The following is a 14,565-nucleotide window of genomic DNA, read 5'->3' as shown; positions in this document are numbered from 1 at the left end:
ACATGCCTAATAAGTCCACTGGTCCCACTCACACAGAAGTACCCTAAGCCTTGACCTCTTTCTCCCCTCTCTCTCCAGATGAAATCCTGTTACTAGTGAGGTCCGGCTGCCGACAAGCTGCCCGCTCGACCCCATCCCCTCCTCCCTTTTCCAGACCATCTCTGGAGACCTTCTCCCATTCCTCACTTCCCTTATCATCCCTGACCACTGACTGCGTCCCTTCTGACTTCAATATGGCCAAAGTTTCGCCCCTCCTCAAGAAACCAACACTCAACCCATCTGACTTCAAAAACTAAAGACCGGTATTCCGTGTTTCTTTTCATTCCAAAATACTTGCGCTTGCTGTCTCTGACCAACTCTCTCACATTCTCTCTCAGAACGATCTTCTTGACCCTAACCAGTCAGGCTTCAAGATGGGTCACTCAACTGAGACTGCTCTTCTCGGTGTCACGGAGGCTCTCCGCACTGCCATAGCTGACTCTCTCTTTTCTGTTCTCATCCTCCGAGATCTATCCGCTGCCTTTGACACGTGAACCATCAGATCCTCCTCTCCACCCTCTCAGGGCTGGACGTCTCAGGCACTGCACACTCTTGGATTGCATCCTACCTGGCAGGACACAACTACTAGGTGATGTGGAGAGGATCTGTATCTACACCATGTACTGTAACTACTGGTGTCCCCAGGACTCGGTTCTAAGCCCTCTCCTCTTCTTACTTTACACCAAGTCATTCAGCTCTGTCATATCCTCACATGGTCTCTCCTATCATTGCTATGCAGATGACACTCAATTACTTTTCTCCTTCCCCCCTTCTGACACCCAGGTGGTGACACGCATTTCTGCGTGCCTGGCAGATATGTGTGCTTGGATGTTGGCTCTCCACCTCAAGCTCAAACTCAACAAGACAGAGCTGCTCTTTCTCCACTTGGTGTTCAATCTTCCCATGTTCTCCCATGTCACCCCACTCCTCCGCACACTCCACTGGCTTCCAGTCGAAGCTCACATCCACTACAAGACCATGGTACTTGCCTATGGAGCAGCAAGAGGAACTGCCCCTCCCTAGCTTCAGGTTATGCTCAAACCTTATACCCCAACCTGAGTACTCCGTTCTGCCACCTCTGGTCTCTTGGCCTTCCCACCCCTGCTGGAGGACAGCTTCCTCTCAGCCCAGTCAAAGTGCCTCTTTGTCCTGGCACCCCAGTGGTGGAACCAGCTTCCCCTTGGAGCTAGGAAAAACATCTGAAACCCTACCTCTTTAAAGAATAGTCCCCACCTGTAAACTAACACTCGCACATGACGTTTTCCCCGTTACTAGCACTGACTTTGCTGATAGCTACTTTAATGCAAATTAATTACTTAAAAATCATACAATGTGATTTTCTGGATTTTTTAAGTGAAGTGTACCTATGATAAAAATTACAGACCTCGACATGCTTTGTAAGTAGGAAAACCTGCAAAATCGGCAGTGTATCAAATACTTGTTCTCCCCACTGTATGTGGTTGTCCCACCTGGCTATCTTAAGATGAATGCACTAACTGTAAATCGCTCTGTATTAGAGCGTCTGCTAAATTACTAAAATGGAAATATGCACCAAAGTAATCCAAACACAATATTCTACAAAATATCAAATTTATTTTTGATAAAAAATGTATTTTTTTGCACATGCACACACACACCATAAATAATGATTTCTATTTTTTGTTTGTATCTTTGATTCACGGAGCAAGCACATAACCGCAGACTTAAACATCTTATCTGGAGGACACCATGGAGAATGCTTGCACTGTTTACAGTAAGAATAAATCTCAATGCACTAAAAAAGGCAGTCTGAAAATCAAGTATAAACATTTAGAAATTATCTATAAATGGAGAAAAGTACAAAAGAGCAACAGTATAGACACTACACCCATTTACAAATAAAGGATTTGGTATTATGACTAACACCTTTTTACAAATGGATGCATAACATAATGCTTAACATTGGACAAATAATAAAATGTGTACTGTATTGCCCGCTGAACATTTCGTACATTCCTTTTTGACAATCCATCATTTGATTTTCTCTCTTTTTTAATAAACATAAAAGAACCCTGTAATCATTATACAGCAGGGTATTATGCTTGACTCAGATATCTTAGCTGATGGGAATTTAGAGGACCCTGTCAGAATAAAACACTGTCATTTTGAGTCATGGATTGACATGTTGTCCATTATGATCATGTCCATCAAACTGTGTCTGTACAGCAACGGAAGTAATGTTAAACTATTACAGAATAGGATCATGGTTTATGAAAATGGGTTAATATATGGTCCTGAAAGGTGTCAAAATACAGGACAATGTTTGTCTAAAGGCAATGACAGCCTCTCCAGTCAATGGATCAGCTGGATGCATCCTAGCACTCAGTTATCCCATAAGCCACATGACTACTGGTTTAGAGGTTGTAGGTACAGTATGTAGGTCATCCCTCCCTTTCCCTTGACTTCAGAAATAGGTTGTCACGAGTTCTAGAAGAGTGTAAACAAGTAAACCTAGACATCTTTACTGAAATGGCTGAGCGGGGAAAATGGCCCTCTTCGACAGACAACAGAACTGAATATTACACCGGCAATGTAGTTAGCAGCACACCACTAAGATCACATGACTCAACTACGTGTCCTCTTTTTAAATAAAGGATGCACAGACATGAATGCACACTGAGCACACAAACTCACACACATAGCCTACACCCTCAACACATCCATACACACAGAGAACTACTTATTTTCCATTCATCAGACAAAACACACCTTTGTGCAATTGGAAGGCAAACACAGAAGGTTGTCTTTAACTAGGCGTTTCATGACAGTTGGACAGCAATGAAACGAACAAACATACATTTTAGATTTCTATCAAACAAAGCTGCAGAGATGCACTAGGGGTTCTTGGCAAAGACTTGTAAGTCTAAAAACAACCTTGTTCAACCATAGAAAATGAGGAAAGTCATGCTAGAATTGCTTTCATAAAGGCCACTGAGATGGTTCAAATGTATTATCCAATGCAGCTCCTTCTCCTGTCTGTAATGCCCTGTGTCCAACTACCCTATAGACTTCTAGGTTCTGTGAGTGATTCAACCCTTTGTCACCATTCTGTCTGTGATATATTGCACTGAATAAAGCCTCTGTATTAGCAGCCAGCATTACTGACAGAATGCCATCAATAGTTGAGTTGTTGCTCCAGTGTTCCAGGAGTATGGTCTCTCCTGGCATCAACATCTCACTGCCACAGCATTGATGTTTTTTGCCACGTCATGTCTGTTAGAGACCTTATAATTGCACAATTGCTATGGAAACCATCTAGAAATGTTAGATTTGTAATAAACAAAAAAATAGGCTACTCTGTTGTTACCCTGCTTGAAACAAATGCACACAAATGGTTTAGCAGCATCGTCCTGACCTCCATTTGATTAAAGAAAACAGTGGAAATGAAAATCCATGTCATGAAAATCCTAGTTTGTTCTACTTTTTCCCCTCTACCTCAAATACATCACAGTTATACAGTATGTGTGAGCAAAGGTCTCATTGAATTTGGCACAAAGTACATGTAAGTATGTGTATTAATCATTAGAACATGTATCACTGAATATATTAGATTAGGCTCACAGGCTCCTGTAATACATACACACATGTTGCAATTGTAGTTGTGTGCGTACGATCAGCTGATTTGATTGCATGTACTGTATGTGATGTACAGTACTGGGCTCAGCTGGGAACAGTTTATTTAACCGGAGAGAGCTTCTTGAGCAGTTTCTTCCCCTTGGAGAGCAGTCCCTTTTTCTTTTTGTTGTCTCGGAGGTCCCTGGGGCCCCTGGAGGGGCTGATGGGCCGCATGGTGCCTGGGGGACACACGGGACGCACCATGGGGGATGCTGCTCGGACAGGCGGGGCCGTGCTCTCTGTGGTATCCGTGGTTACCTGAAGAGAGATGCCATGGAGGGTGGTGGGGGTAGGGGCAGTGCATTACAAAGAAATCAGTAGTCCACTGTGGCCTACTCTTTCTCTTTCTGAGGTAGGGCTACAATAGTACATACAGTCTACAGTCAGCATTGTGTCCCTCAACAACACTTTATCACCCCACTGTCACCTGAGTAGCCCTATCCATCAACAGTAAAGCTATATATCCAAATGGACTTTAAAATATGTTGTGTTAAATAGAGTGAAGGGTTAGGTATGCCAAACATTTCTGCAGTCTAATTCAATTTCCAATAATATTTGAATTTGAAGTTATGTGTGCTGACCTTCAGACTTCTCAGCATTAGCTGTCAATATAGACAAGTATGAAAACATAACTCTGTATAAAGTCCAAGAAAAAGAGAACAGTGTCAATGCAGACCATTATACTTACTGTAGGTTTTCCACTAAATGTGTGTCAAATACCTACGTAACGTTTATGTTTCAAATAGGGCTGGTTTCCCAGACAAGGATTTAGCTTCAAACGCTTGCTCAATAAACATTTGCCATTGGAATAGGTTTTTAGTTCAGGACTAGTGTCCGGGAAACAAGCCATTAATGTTTATAAAAGTGGTTCAGAATAAGGATGAGGTATTGCCTTTTGGGCTATTGTTGAAATCATTCCTTAATACCTCCCTCTCCTTCTGTTGATGGGGACTGAAGACATTGGTGGCGCTGCTGAGGTTTCACACACACAAACACTGAGGAGGAAGCCATCAAACATAGAGCACGACATCGCAACACCACAGATTCTGATATGTCCATCGATCATGAGGGACACCAACAGTAATATACAACACTCAGGGACACAACTGTAGATACCATCCCTCTTGCCTAATGTACTGGACTGGCAACCGATCAAAGTATGGTATGCTACCATACAGTTCATCTAGGACCTTTAAAATGGTCTCTCAAAGATAAAGAGGAATCATTTTTGAATCCAATGGGGATTTGCAGCTCCCATTAGTAATGTTTTTTCAACAACTACAGATATAGGGAACTTTTAAGTTTGCAAAATAGAGCACTATCTCACAGATAATTAGTAGTCCACTACTTTGCAGGCATTAAATCACTCCAATAAATTGTTACAAATTTTTTTTGTAACAATTTTTCTAATTTATGCTGTAAATTAGCATTCTGGTTACACTAAAAAGTAAGGGGAAACACTTTCCTAATTACACAGAATAGTATATAAAACTTGAATGTGCAAGCATGAATAACCATGTTGCTATAAACTTTGTGACTGTGTAAGCAGAATGTTTACTGGCTACAAATGAACCATTTAACATAAGTGTAATCACAATACCCAGCATTAGACCTGTCAGGCTGGTATCTCTAGTTGCTCACATACTGTACAAGGCAGACAGAGCCATTATATGACGTGAAATGAACAATCTTCTTCTGTTTGTATTTGCCAAAGCAGGTGAGGAAAAAAAGTAAATCAGATGTGGTGACGTTTCATTTTCAGTACAACCCACACACGACTATGAGAACAGAAAAGAAAAACAACAAGAATACGCACATGAACACAGGGCGCAAATGAAAATTATTGCTGCTTTTATTGTTCCATTGTACCATTACAGTATGGATGTATCACTGTGGCTGTTATTTCTTCTGGTTTAGATCAAACATGGCATATCTATCAACTTTCATCAGGCCTGAAAAATATATATTTTTGGAAGTGTATGCAGTATACAAAAAGAAACAAAGCCTCTCCCAGGAAATACAGCAGTTGGGCCAAAGTCTACTATTATATAAAATGTATCGAGTTTTTTTAAAAAAAAGGCATGCTTTGTTATATTACCAACCCTACAGTTTACTCAAATCCTTTCTGTCCATTTGGGTACAACTGGTAGATATCAGGAAAGTTTCAGAGGTGTTCATAAAGCACTTATTAATAGACACAGGATCCAGAGTTGAGTTTGGTGTTTTGGTGCAAAGAGGTTACCCAATGATCCTTCTATATTCCTGTGTAGGAATGACTTTAGCCTATTTCAAATCTGTACTCTCTTATGTCACTGGTCTGTGAATATCACCCACCCCGTACGGGCACAGTTAAAGTGTTCTATCTCTCTGTCCACATCAGGCTTTGCTTCTTCCTTTCTAACTCTCAGAAAGGTTTGACTGCGTTTGTCTCTTTCGCCGGCCGGGGCTAACGTTTGTATAGTCACCACTGTCACACACGGACAACACACACACACACACAGAACACAGACGGCAAGTGGAGGAAGCGAGGCGTAAATCAAGAGAGACGGAGGATGGACAGAGGGACTAGCGCTGAGAGCGGCGATGTACCCTTTTGGCCTCGGCCCGGTTGGCGGGCTCATCCTGGGCGTAGCGGGATGGAGTGTCCGTCAGGTACACCTCCACGTCGTCAGGCACTTCTTCCAGAAAGTTGGAGGGGACGAGGCCACGGTGGCCATTGATTTCACCCTGCAGAGAGAGGAGAGGAGGGTGCAGTGGGGATGAGAACCATGGCTAGATCCATTGAACTCTGATGGTCAAACCTGAGGAAAAGAGCCCTCTCCTGGGCAAGAGGACATACTATGTGTATGAGCAGGCAGTTGAGCCAATGGTATTTCTTAAAAATGCAGAACTAAAACATCTGACTTTTACAACCTTTGAATTGCCCTATATAATAATGCTACTACTAACATCACGGAACCCAGAAAAGAGGCATACTCACATAGTAGAACCCGTCTTCGTCAATCTCTCCAAATACAGCGAGGATGTCACCAGCACAGAAAGTCAACTCAGCCTATCAGGAAAAAGAGACGTCATTAATACCCTTACAATGTCTGTCTATCTGGTTACATGTATGTACAGTGTGTGTGTATGTACAGTGTGTGTGTGTGTCAATACCTCCACGTCCACGTTGGGGGAGCTCTCTCTGGGGTCATAATCATAGAGGGCCACCATCCTCCTGGTGGCCTGATGCTGACAGAGGCCTCGTCTGTCCTGCCCTGTGAGAGGAAACAAGAGGACACGCCAGGACAGGAGGTGATATAGTAACAGATATATATGTGGTGTCATAGAGAGATACGTGTGCCCTGCCCAGTATGTTACCTAGAAAAATATGAAATGGGTACAGTCAAAATGGCTCCCAGTCCACCCGCTATGGAATCATTGACTTGAATGAGGATGTCTGTTCTACTCCTTATAGTTCTGTGGTTACCTATTCCAACTTTATCCACTGGTGTGTTGAGTGGGAGGAAGCCCTGCTTGATGAGCTGGTCCATGGTCTCCTCATCTTCAGCCCTGATCTCTGACACCATGTTGCAGGGCAGGAGCCCCATCCTGCCTCCCCTGATCTCCCCTCGGTAGAAACCATCAGTGTCCTTATCACCATATACCTGGAAAGAGAGAGCGAGAGTGAACGAGCGAGCGAGAGACAGGAAACAAGGGAGAGTGAGAGGGGAGGGAGAGAGAGAAATGGAACAAGATTGATTGGAAGCAAAACAAAACAGATGGCAGAAGGAAAAGTATATTTTCAATTATGTTTTATATTGTACATCATTGTTTCCAAACACAAGCACAATATATCTCCTCGTATGGCCTAGCACTGTGTGTGACACCCACCCTGATGATCTGGCCCTCTTTAAAGGGCAGTTCCTCATCTGCTGCGTCCGGGTTGGGAGACATGGACAGGGGGTCGTAGTCAAACAGAGCCACAAAGATCCGGAATGATTCTTCAGGTTCTGACTCATCGTAGTTAGGAGGGGAGCGGCGTTCCCTGTCCCTGTATCCCTCTTAAACACGGGCGAGAAAGAGAACACATCCACCTGCATCTCAATATACAGTTGAAGTCGGAAGTTTACATACACTTAGGTTGAGTCATTAAATTTTGTTTTTCAACCACTCCAACAAATTTCTTGTGAACAAACTATAGTCGGTTAGGACATCTACTTTGTGCATGACACAAGTAATTTTTCCAACAATTGTTTACAGACAGATTATTTCACTTATAACTCACTGTATCAGAATTGCAGTGGGTCAGAAGTTTACATACACTAAGTTGACTGTGCCTTTAAACTGCATGGAAAATTCCAGAAAATTATGTCATGGCTTTAGAAGCTTCTGATAGGCTAATTGACATCATTTGAGTCAATTTGAGGTGCAGCTGTGGATGTACAGTATTTCAAGGCCTACCTTCAAACTCAGTGCCTCTTTGCTTGACGTCATGGAAAAGTCTAAATAAATCAGCCAAGACCTCAGAAAAAAATGGTAGACCTCCACAAGTCTGGTTCATCCTTGGGAGAAATTTCCAAACGCCTGAAGGTACTACGTTCATCTGTACAAACAATAGTACACAAGTATAAACACTATGGGACCACGCAGCCATCATATCGCTCATGAAGGAGAGGCGTTCTGTCTCCTAGAGATGAACGTACTTGGTGCGAAAAGTACAAATCAATCCCAGAACAACAGCAAAGGACCTTGTGAAGATGCTGGAGGAAACAGTTACAAAAGTATCTATATCCACATTAAAACAAGTCCTATATCGACATAACCTGAAAGGCTGCTCAGCAAGGAAGAATACACTGCTCCAAAACCGCCATAAAAAATCCAGACTGCGGTTTGCAACTGCACATGGGGACAAAGATTGTACTTTTTGGAGAAATGTCCTCTGGTCTGATGAAACAAAAATAGAACTGTTTGGCCATAATGACCTGTTTGTAGGAAAAAGGAGGATGCTTGCAAGCCGAAGAACACCATTCCAACCTTGAAGCACAGGGGATGGCGACATCATGTTGTGCACTTCACAAAATAGATGGCATCATGAGGTAGGAATATTATGTAGATATATTGAAGCAACATCTCAAGACATCAGTCAGGAAGTTAAAGCTTGGTCGCAAATGGGTCTTTCAAATGGGCAATGACCACAAGCATACTTCCAAAGTTGTTGCAAAATGGATTAAGGACAACAAAGCCAAGGTATTGGAGTGGCCATCACAAAGCCCTGACCTCAAACCTACAGAAAAGAGGAGGCCTACACAGCTGATTCAGTTACATCAGCTCTGTCAGGAGGAATGGGCCAAAATTCACCCAACTTATTGTGGGAAGCTTGTGGAAGGCTACCCAAAATATTTGACCCAAGTTAAACAATTTAAAGGCAATGCTACCAAATAATAATTGAGTGTATGTAAACTTCTGACCCACTGGGAATGTGATGAAAGAAATAAAACCTGAAAAAAATAATTCTCTCTACTATTATTCAGACATTTCACATTCCTAAAGTAAAGTGGTGATCCTAAGACTGGAATTTTTACTAGGATTAAATGTCAGGAATTGTGAAAAACTGAGTTTAAATGTTTTTGGCTAAGATGTATGTAAACTTCCGACTTCAACTATAGGTCCACTAGGATCCACTACAGTTGTAATGGGTCACAGTCTATGGCATTATGTTACATTGATTCTGGATTCATATCTATAGCATGAGAGAAACAATTTTTTTGACTGAATTTGGCCACTCAGTAACACTAGTGTGTAGTAGTGAGTCATGTTGCGCATGCTATTATGCATGGCCGGAAAGAAGGGAAGAGGCATATATAGTATAGACAGGTGTGTTGTTTACAAGTTATTTACAAGCGAGAGAGCCAAACCATGTAGGTGACTGTGCAGTACTATGGTAAATAATGGATTGAGCTTGCTCATCAAACCAACACTTCATTTTGTAGCGTGCAAGCCGAATTCTGTGGTCAATCCATCAATTGGTCGCAGTATCAGCACAGAGACAAGAGTAAATAATGTAATGTAATGTACATCAATTTGACACCACATATGAACTTATGGCCAGGTTACAGATGGATAGAGATTGAAGAGCAAACCAGACATGATGGGTTACAAAAACACTATGACACACACACACACACACACACACACACACACACACACACACACACACACACACACACACACACTGCTGAACCATGGCATAGTGGTACTGATCTGACTATTGTTTTAGGCTCCACTAAAGTACAGTGGGCCTACAGTTTGTCCAAAGAAAACTATATCTGTCCTGTAGTTGACTCCTTGCTTAGAAACGATAAAATAAAATCATGCCATCAACATAGTGAACATATGAAAACCCAAACAAACTTATAAATATGTATTTCTATGTAAGATGTAATAGGACCATTTCAGTAGAACTTTCTGTAACAGTCATTGAGTTCTCAGCAAGTACAGTGATGCTATATAATTCTTCAATACCCCAGTAAAGGTGTGGTGGGTGGGGTTAAATTGAGAGGGGGAAGGGTTTAGCAGGCTTCTGATGGAGTTCAGTGCAAGGGAGGGAGGGGAGAAGCATAATTTGAGCAGCAGTCATTCCAATCCGCAACAGTGGGCGGCCATCTTCAACAGTGTGGCTCAGCAAGGTGCCATATTGGTGCAGTGCAGTGGATCATGCTAGGCGTTCTGAGACATATTAAGGCAGTCGTTGGCATCACTACTCTTCTCTCGACTAGCGCTGGTGGCTATTGGCTGTGCTTTGGTGAAGGAGCGAGGGATAAACCACAGCACGTACCATTATAGGAAGGCATGGCGCCTGTGGGGCGTCGGCGGGACGACCACGTGCTGTGCCGTACTACACTGCCATAGTAAACATCTTCCGTGACGGGGGAGAGGTTCCCATCACTGTTACTCTCTGTGGTTATCTCTACAGGAAACACCAATCAAACGGTGGTGGTTAAAGCGCGAATGCTACTCATTGGTTGGTTGGTTCGGAGGTCTCTGGTTGGTTGGTTGGTTCGGAGGTTGGCCATAAACAGAGAGCTCAAAAGCAGTTCTTAATAATTAAAATATTCAGCTACATTTGTTACGGTGAAATATGTGTCTGTGTCCGTAGCACCCACAGAACGTTCTAGTAGCTGATAATACTGTACATTGACTGATGTCTATAAGTAAGCTGTCAGTACTGTGAAGGCATGAGCATGGTTCAAAGACACAGAGGTGATCTGCACACAGAGAAGCTCATGGAGGATTAAAACAGGCAGCAGAACATCTACTAGGGCACAGAGAACATCAATGCACAAAAACAATACAACTCCCAGAGTCCTCTCTGGGATAATGTGACCCGACTGACCAATGGAGGGCACCATAAGAGGGTGTCTCTGGGGCTGCGGACCGTCCCGTGGCATTCTTCTCCCTGTCTCCCGATCCAGCCGACCCCCAGAGGGGTTGTTCCCAATCTTAAAAAGATCACACGTAAAAAAAATCTTAATCTTCCCACAACTAGCAAAATGACTTTTGCTTCAAATAAAAGGTCAACCAATCAAGCAAGATAGAATAAGTATTCTAATGTAGACACATGGCTGGACACAGGGGCCATATCATCCAACTGTGGTAAAGGGGTTTGCGTACTTGATTTTTTCCATTGTACAAGTGGTAATCAGAACCAAATCAGTTTACTCGATTTTAATATTTAACATTTCAATGTTAACCTTTGATGAGAGACTACATGAGTGGTATTCCTACCTTGAGTGCATTGTGGGAGTTGCGTCGTCGTCCCTCCTCCAGCTGCATTTCAGAGTAGAGCTCCTCCTCATCCTCTTCCATGATGTCAGAAAGGTCAGAGCCCCGGCTGCTCTCACTGTGGTACTCCTCACTGTGGCTGTAGTGGGCCTGACACACACACACACACACACACACACACACACACACACACACACACACACACACACACACACACACACACACACACACACACACACACACACACACACGAACACACACACACACACACACATAAAGGTGTGAAATTATACTAGGATATCCAGCACCCGGGAAAAACCATTGGATGTGAATATGTACCCTATTACATTCTGTCTTTACCGGCCTGCCCAGCTCGGACCCTCTGAGGAAATCATCTACTGAGGCCCCCTGTCTCCTGAGGCCGTGACCATACCCTTCCTCATCCTCCTCTTCCTCATCTGAGTTCTGTTGGTGGAAGGCCTGGCCCTGCTCATTGTAGACGACTCTCCTCTCCATCTAACACAATCCATAGGCAGATATTTGTAACTTCAACAAACAAATGATCAGACTAGAGCTTTAACCAGGGCAACATTGATTGGCTTTATGTATGAATGACTCACTCTGCCACTCTCTGCAGCCACCCTCTGTGCTGCCTCGCGGGCGATGGCTTTGGCCATTTGGTCTGGGATGGGGGTGCCCCTGGGCTGTGGCAGGATTCTCTGGGGGGAGGGCGAGCGGTGGTTTGCAGAAAGGGGCGCCTCCAGGGTGTGCCCGTACATGGGGGCAGGAGGAGGCTGGGCGGAGGGGGAGCGGGTAGGGTCCCAGGGCTGGCCCCCATGCTGGACCACCTGCTCTTTGGCTTCCAGGTCTCTGGCACTTACTGGTCTCTGGTGGAGCTGGGGGGGTGGGTGGGGCAGCAGGGGTAGGCGGTGGTGGGGAATTGTATGGGGAGGATGAGGCTGGAGGTGCAAGGGCTGTGGAGAACCACTAGGGTGAGCGGGTTGAGGCTGTCGGTGAGGCTGGGGAACAAGATGAGGGGGCAGGGGTTGGAGGTGTGGCTGGGTTTGAGGAGTGTGGTTAGGGAAGGGTTGTCTATGAGGCAGGGGTGAGGGAGGCTGGAGGTGAGGCGGAGGTAGTTGGGGGTGGGGGAGGTGAGGTGACTGGAGGTGGGGTGGGGGGGCGTGGGAGTGAGGTGGAGGGGGCCCTGCGTGTGGTTGCTGAGGGGGCACAGGGGCAGGGTGAGGAGGCGGCAACAGTAGGTTGTTTGGAATGGGGGCAACGTGGGAGTCCTGGGACTCTCCCTGTGCTGATAACGTCCTGACGATGACCTCCCTGGCCTCCAGACACTGGATCCTGTTCAGCTCCACTGTCACATAGTCAGCCAGAGGGTACAACACCTCCGCTATCTGACAGGAAACACAACACACACACCTCGGGTTGGACACAGTTGACATTCAGTTCATCGTTGCATTCCTTTCAACTGCTTTTCAACTGCATTGCTCTTAAATTCAGAGCAACTTCCACTAGTATAGACAGTTTGCCTAATACAGACCCTGTGCAACTCTACAAAGGGAGGATGTCCATATTTAATGTCCACCAGCAGAGGGGGTGAGAGTGCTTTCTAGGGTTTTCACAGGCCCTTGTATATAGAGAATACTAGCACTGACAGTGAGAGCTGTCTAGGTAGCACTGCTGAGCACTAAAGCCCGCGGTGATGTAATGACACAATTACACACACATATCACATACTCTAACACTCTGTAGTTCACTCACTCTCACATACTCCGCTGTCACTTGGGGTATACCCTTACTCACCTTCTGTCTTTTGGCACACAGTTACTGACTCACCTTTTGTCCTTTAGTGCAGACTGCGTATCCGATGACACTGGCTCCATTGGAGGTTCCACTGGGTGAGAGGATAGGGGGCTTCCAGCGCACCTGCAGGACCCCTGGTGCCTGGCCACACTGCACCTGCACCTCCTGAGGTGGTAATGGGGGGCCTGGAGGGGGGATGACACGTTAGATACTATCAACATAGGTTTTACACACACAAACGGTGATGGAGTGGAGGTGAGTGGAGCATTCATGAGTGCTGTTACTTGTTTCATCTCTTTTTTGTTGGGAAATTACGTGATACACAAATCCCCTTTCCCTTTTCCAATGTTGGTTGCATAGACCTAAGGAATCACTATGTAAATGTTATGTAAAATTCAGTCAATTTGGGGGGGATTATTTTAAGAGTGAATCCTAAATGCATGAAACATCTTATCTGATTAACCTCAAACTCTTTAGCTTTGTAATCAGTCTATTCACACTCAAATTGATATTTATTTATCAATATAGTATTTAAAAGCAATTTGGAATGTTCTAGCAATGTATTGTATTATGAAAAAGTGAAAGTAGAAGGCTAAAAGGAACATAGGGAGGTGTGTGTGTGTGTGTGTGTGTGTGTGTGTGTGTGTGTGTGTGTGTGTGTGTGTGTGTGTGTGTGTGTGTGTGTGTGTGTGTGTGTGTGTGTGTGTGTGTCTGTGTGTGTGTGTGTCTGTGTGTCTCTTGTGTGTGAAAGGCATCAGTGTGGGTTGAATGGGTACAGCCTGTTCATTCCTGGTTCACTAGGTACACCATGCAGGACATCACAGTGATGTCACAGCTCAGGCATAGGGGAATGCACACAGATACTGATGTGGTCAAATCAGTGAAGGATAGAGTGGGAGAGAGTTACTTCAGCATATTTAGGTTGTATCCCACATGGAACCCCATTTCCCATATAGTCAACTACTTTTGACCAGGGCTCTGGTAGTGCACTATATAAGGAATATGGTGCCATTTGGGACATAACTTTAATCTATGAGGTATATTAGCATTGAGCCAAAGGGAGGGAAAAGCTGAGGAAGTTACTCATAGTAGTTTCCTAGGTTTTAAAGTGCTGATAGCTTGTTTTCATTCGATGTGTCAGTTGCACATGCCAATCAAAAGCTACTTCCTACTTTTCCCATAACCACCATAACCCAACTGGTCTTCATTCTGACCTGATCTGGAATATGGTCCTGGACCTGGACAAAACATAACAGACATACATAGTACACGTAAGGACGTAAGTCATCTATA

At 44.2% G+C, this 14,565-nt stretch overlaps 1 protein-coding gene across 1 annotated transcript in view; it reads right to left on the bottom strand.

Annotated features, from left to right (window-relative positions):
* Positions 1–1,690: 1,690 nt before the first annotated feature.
* LOC139408598 (RIMS-binding protein 2-like) overlaps positions 1,691–14,565 on the bottom strand; it is an 83,139-nt gene continuing 70,264 nt past the window's right edge. The window contains exons 11-22 of the mRNA XM_071152668.1: positions 14,487–14,510; positions 13,306–13,457; positions 12,078–12,863; positions 11,818–11,973; positions 11,461–11,607; positions 11,069–11,174; positions 7,567–7,736; positions 7,163–7,340; positions 6,850–6,950; positions 6,674–6,745; positions 6,283–6,420; positions 1,691–3,951 (exon numbers count right to left, since the gene is read on the bottom strand). Of these exons, the coding sequence (XP_071008769.1) occupies positions 3,754–3,951; positions 6,283–6,420; positions 6,674–6,745; positions 6,850–6,950; positions 7,163–7,340; positions 7,567–7,736; positions 11,069–11,174; positions 11,461–11,607; positions 11,818–11,973; positions 12,078–12,863; positions 13,306–13,457; positions 14,487–14,510 (2,228 nt within the window). The 3' untranslated portion in view covers positions 1,691–3,753. The remainder of the gene's footprint in view (positions 3,952–6,282; positions 6,421–6,673; positions 6,746–6,849; positions 6,951–7,162; positions 7,341–7,566; positions 7,737–11,068; positions 11,175–11,460; positions 11,608–11,817; positions 11,974–12,077; positions 12,864–13,305; positions 13,458–14,486; positions 14,511–14,565) is intronic.

This window comes from Oncorhynchus clarkii, chromosome 5 (genome assembly GCF_045791955.1).
Source record: "Oncorhynchus clarkii lewisi isolate Uvic-CL-2024 chromosome 5, UVic_Ocla_1.0, whole genome shotgun sequence".
Taxonomy (NCBI): Eukaryota; Metazoa; Chordata; class Actinopteri; order Salmoniformes; family Salmonidae; genus Oncorhynchus; species Oncorhynchus clarkii.
This window is presented reverse-complemented; position numbering and strand designations above follow the sequence as displayed.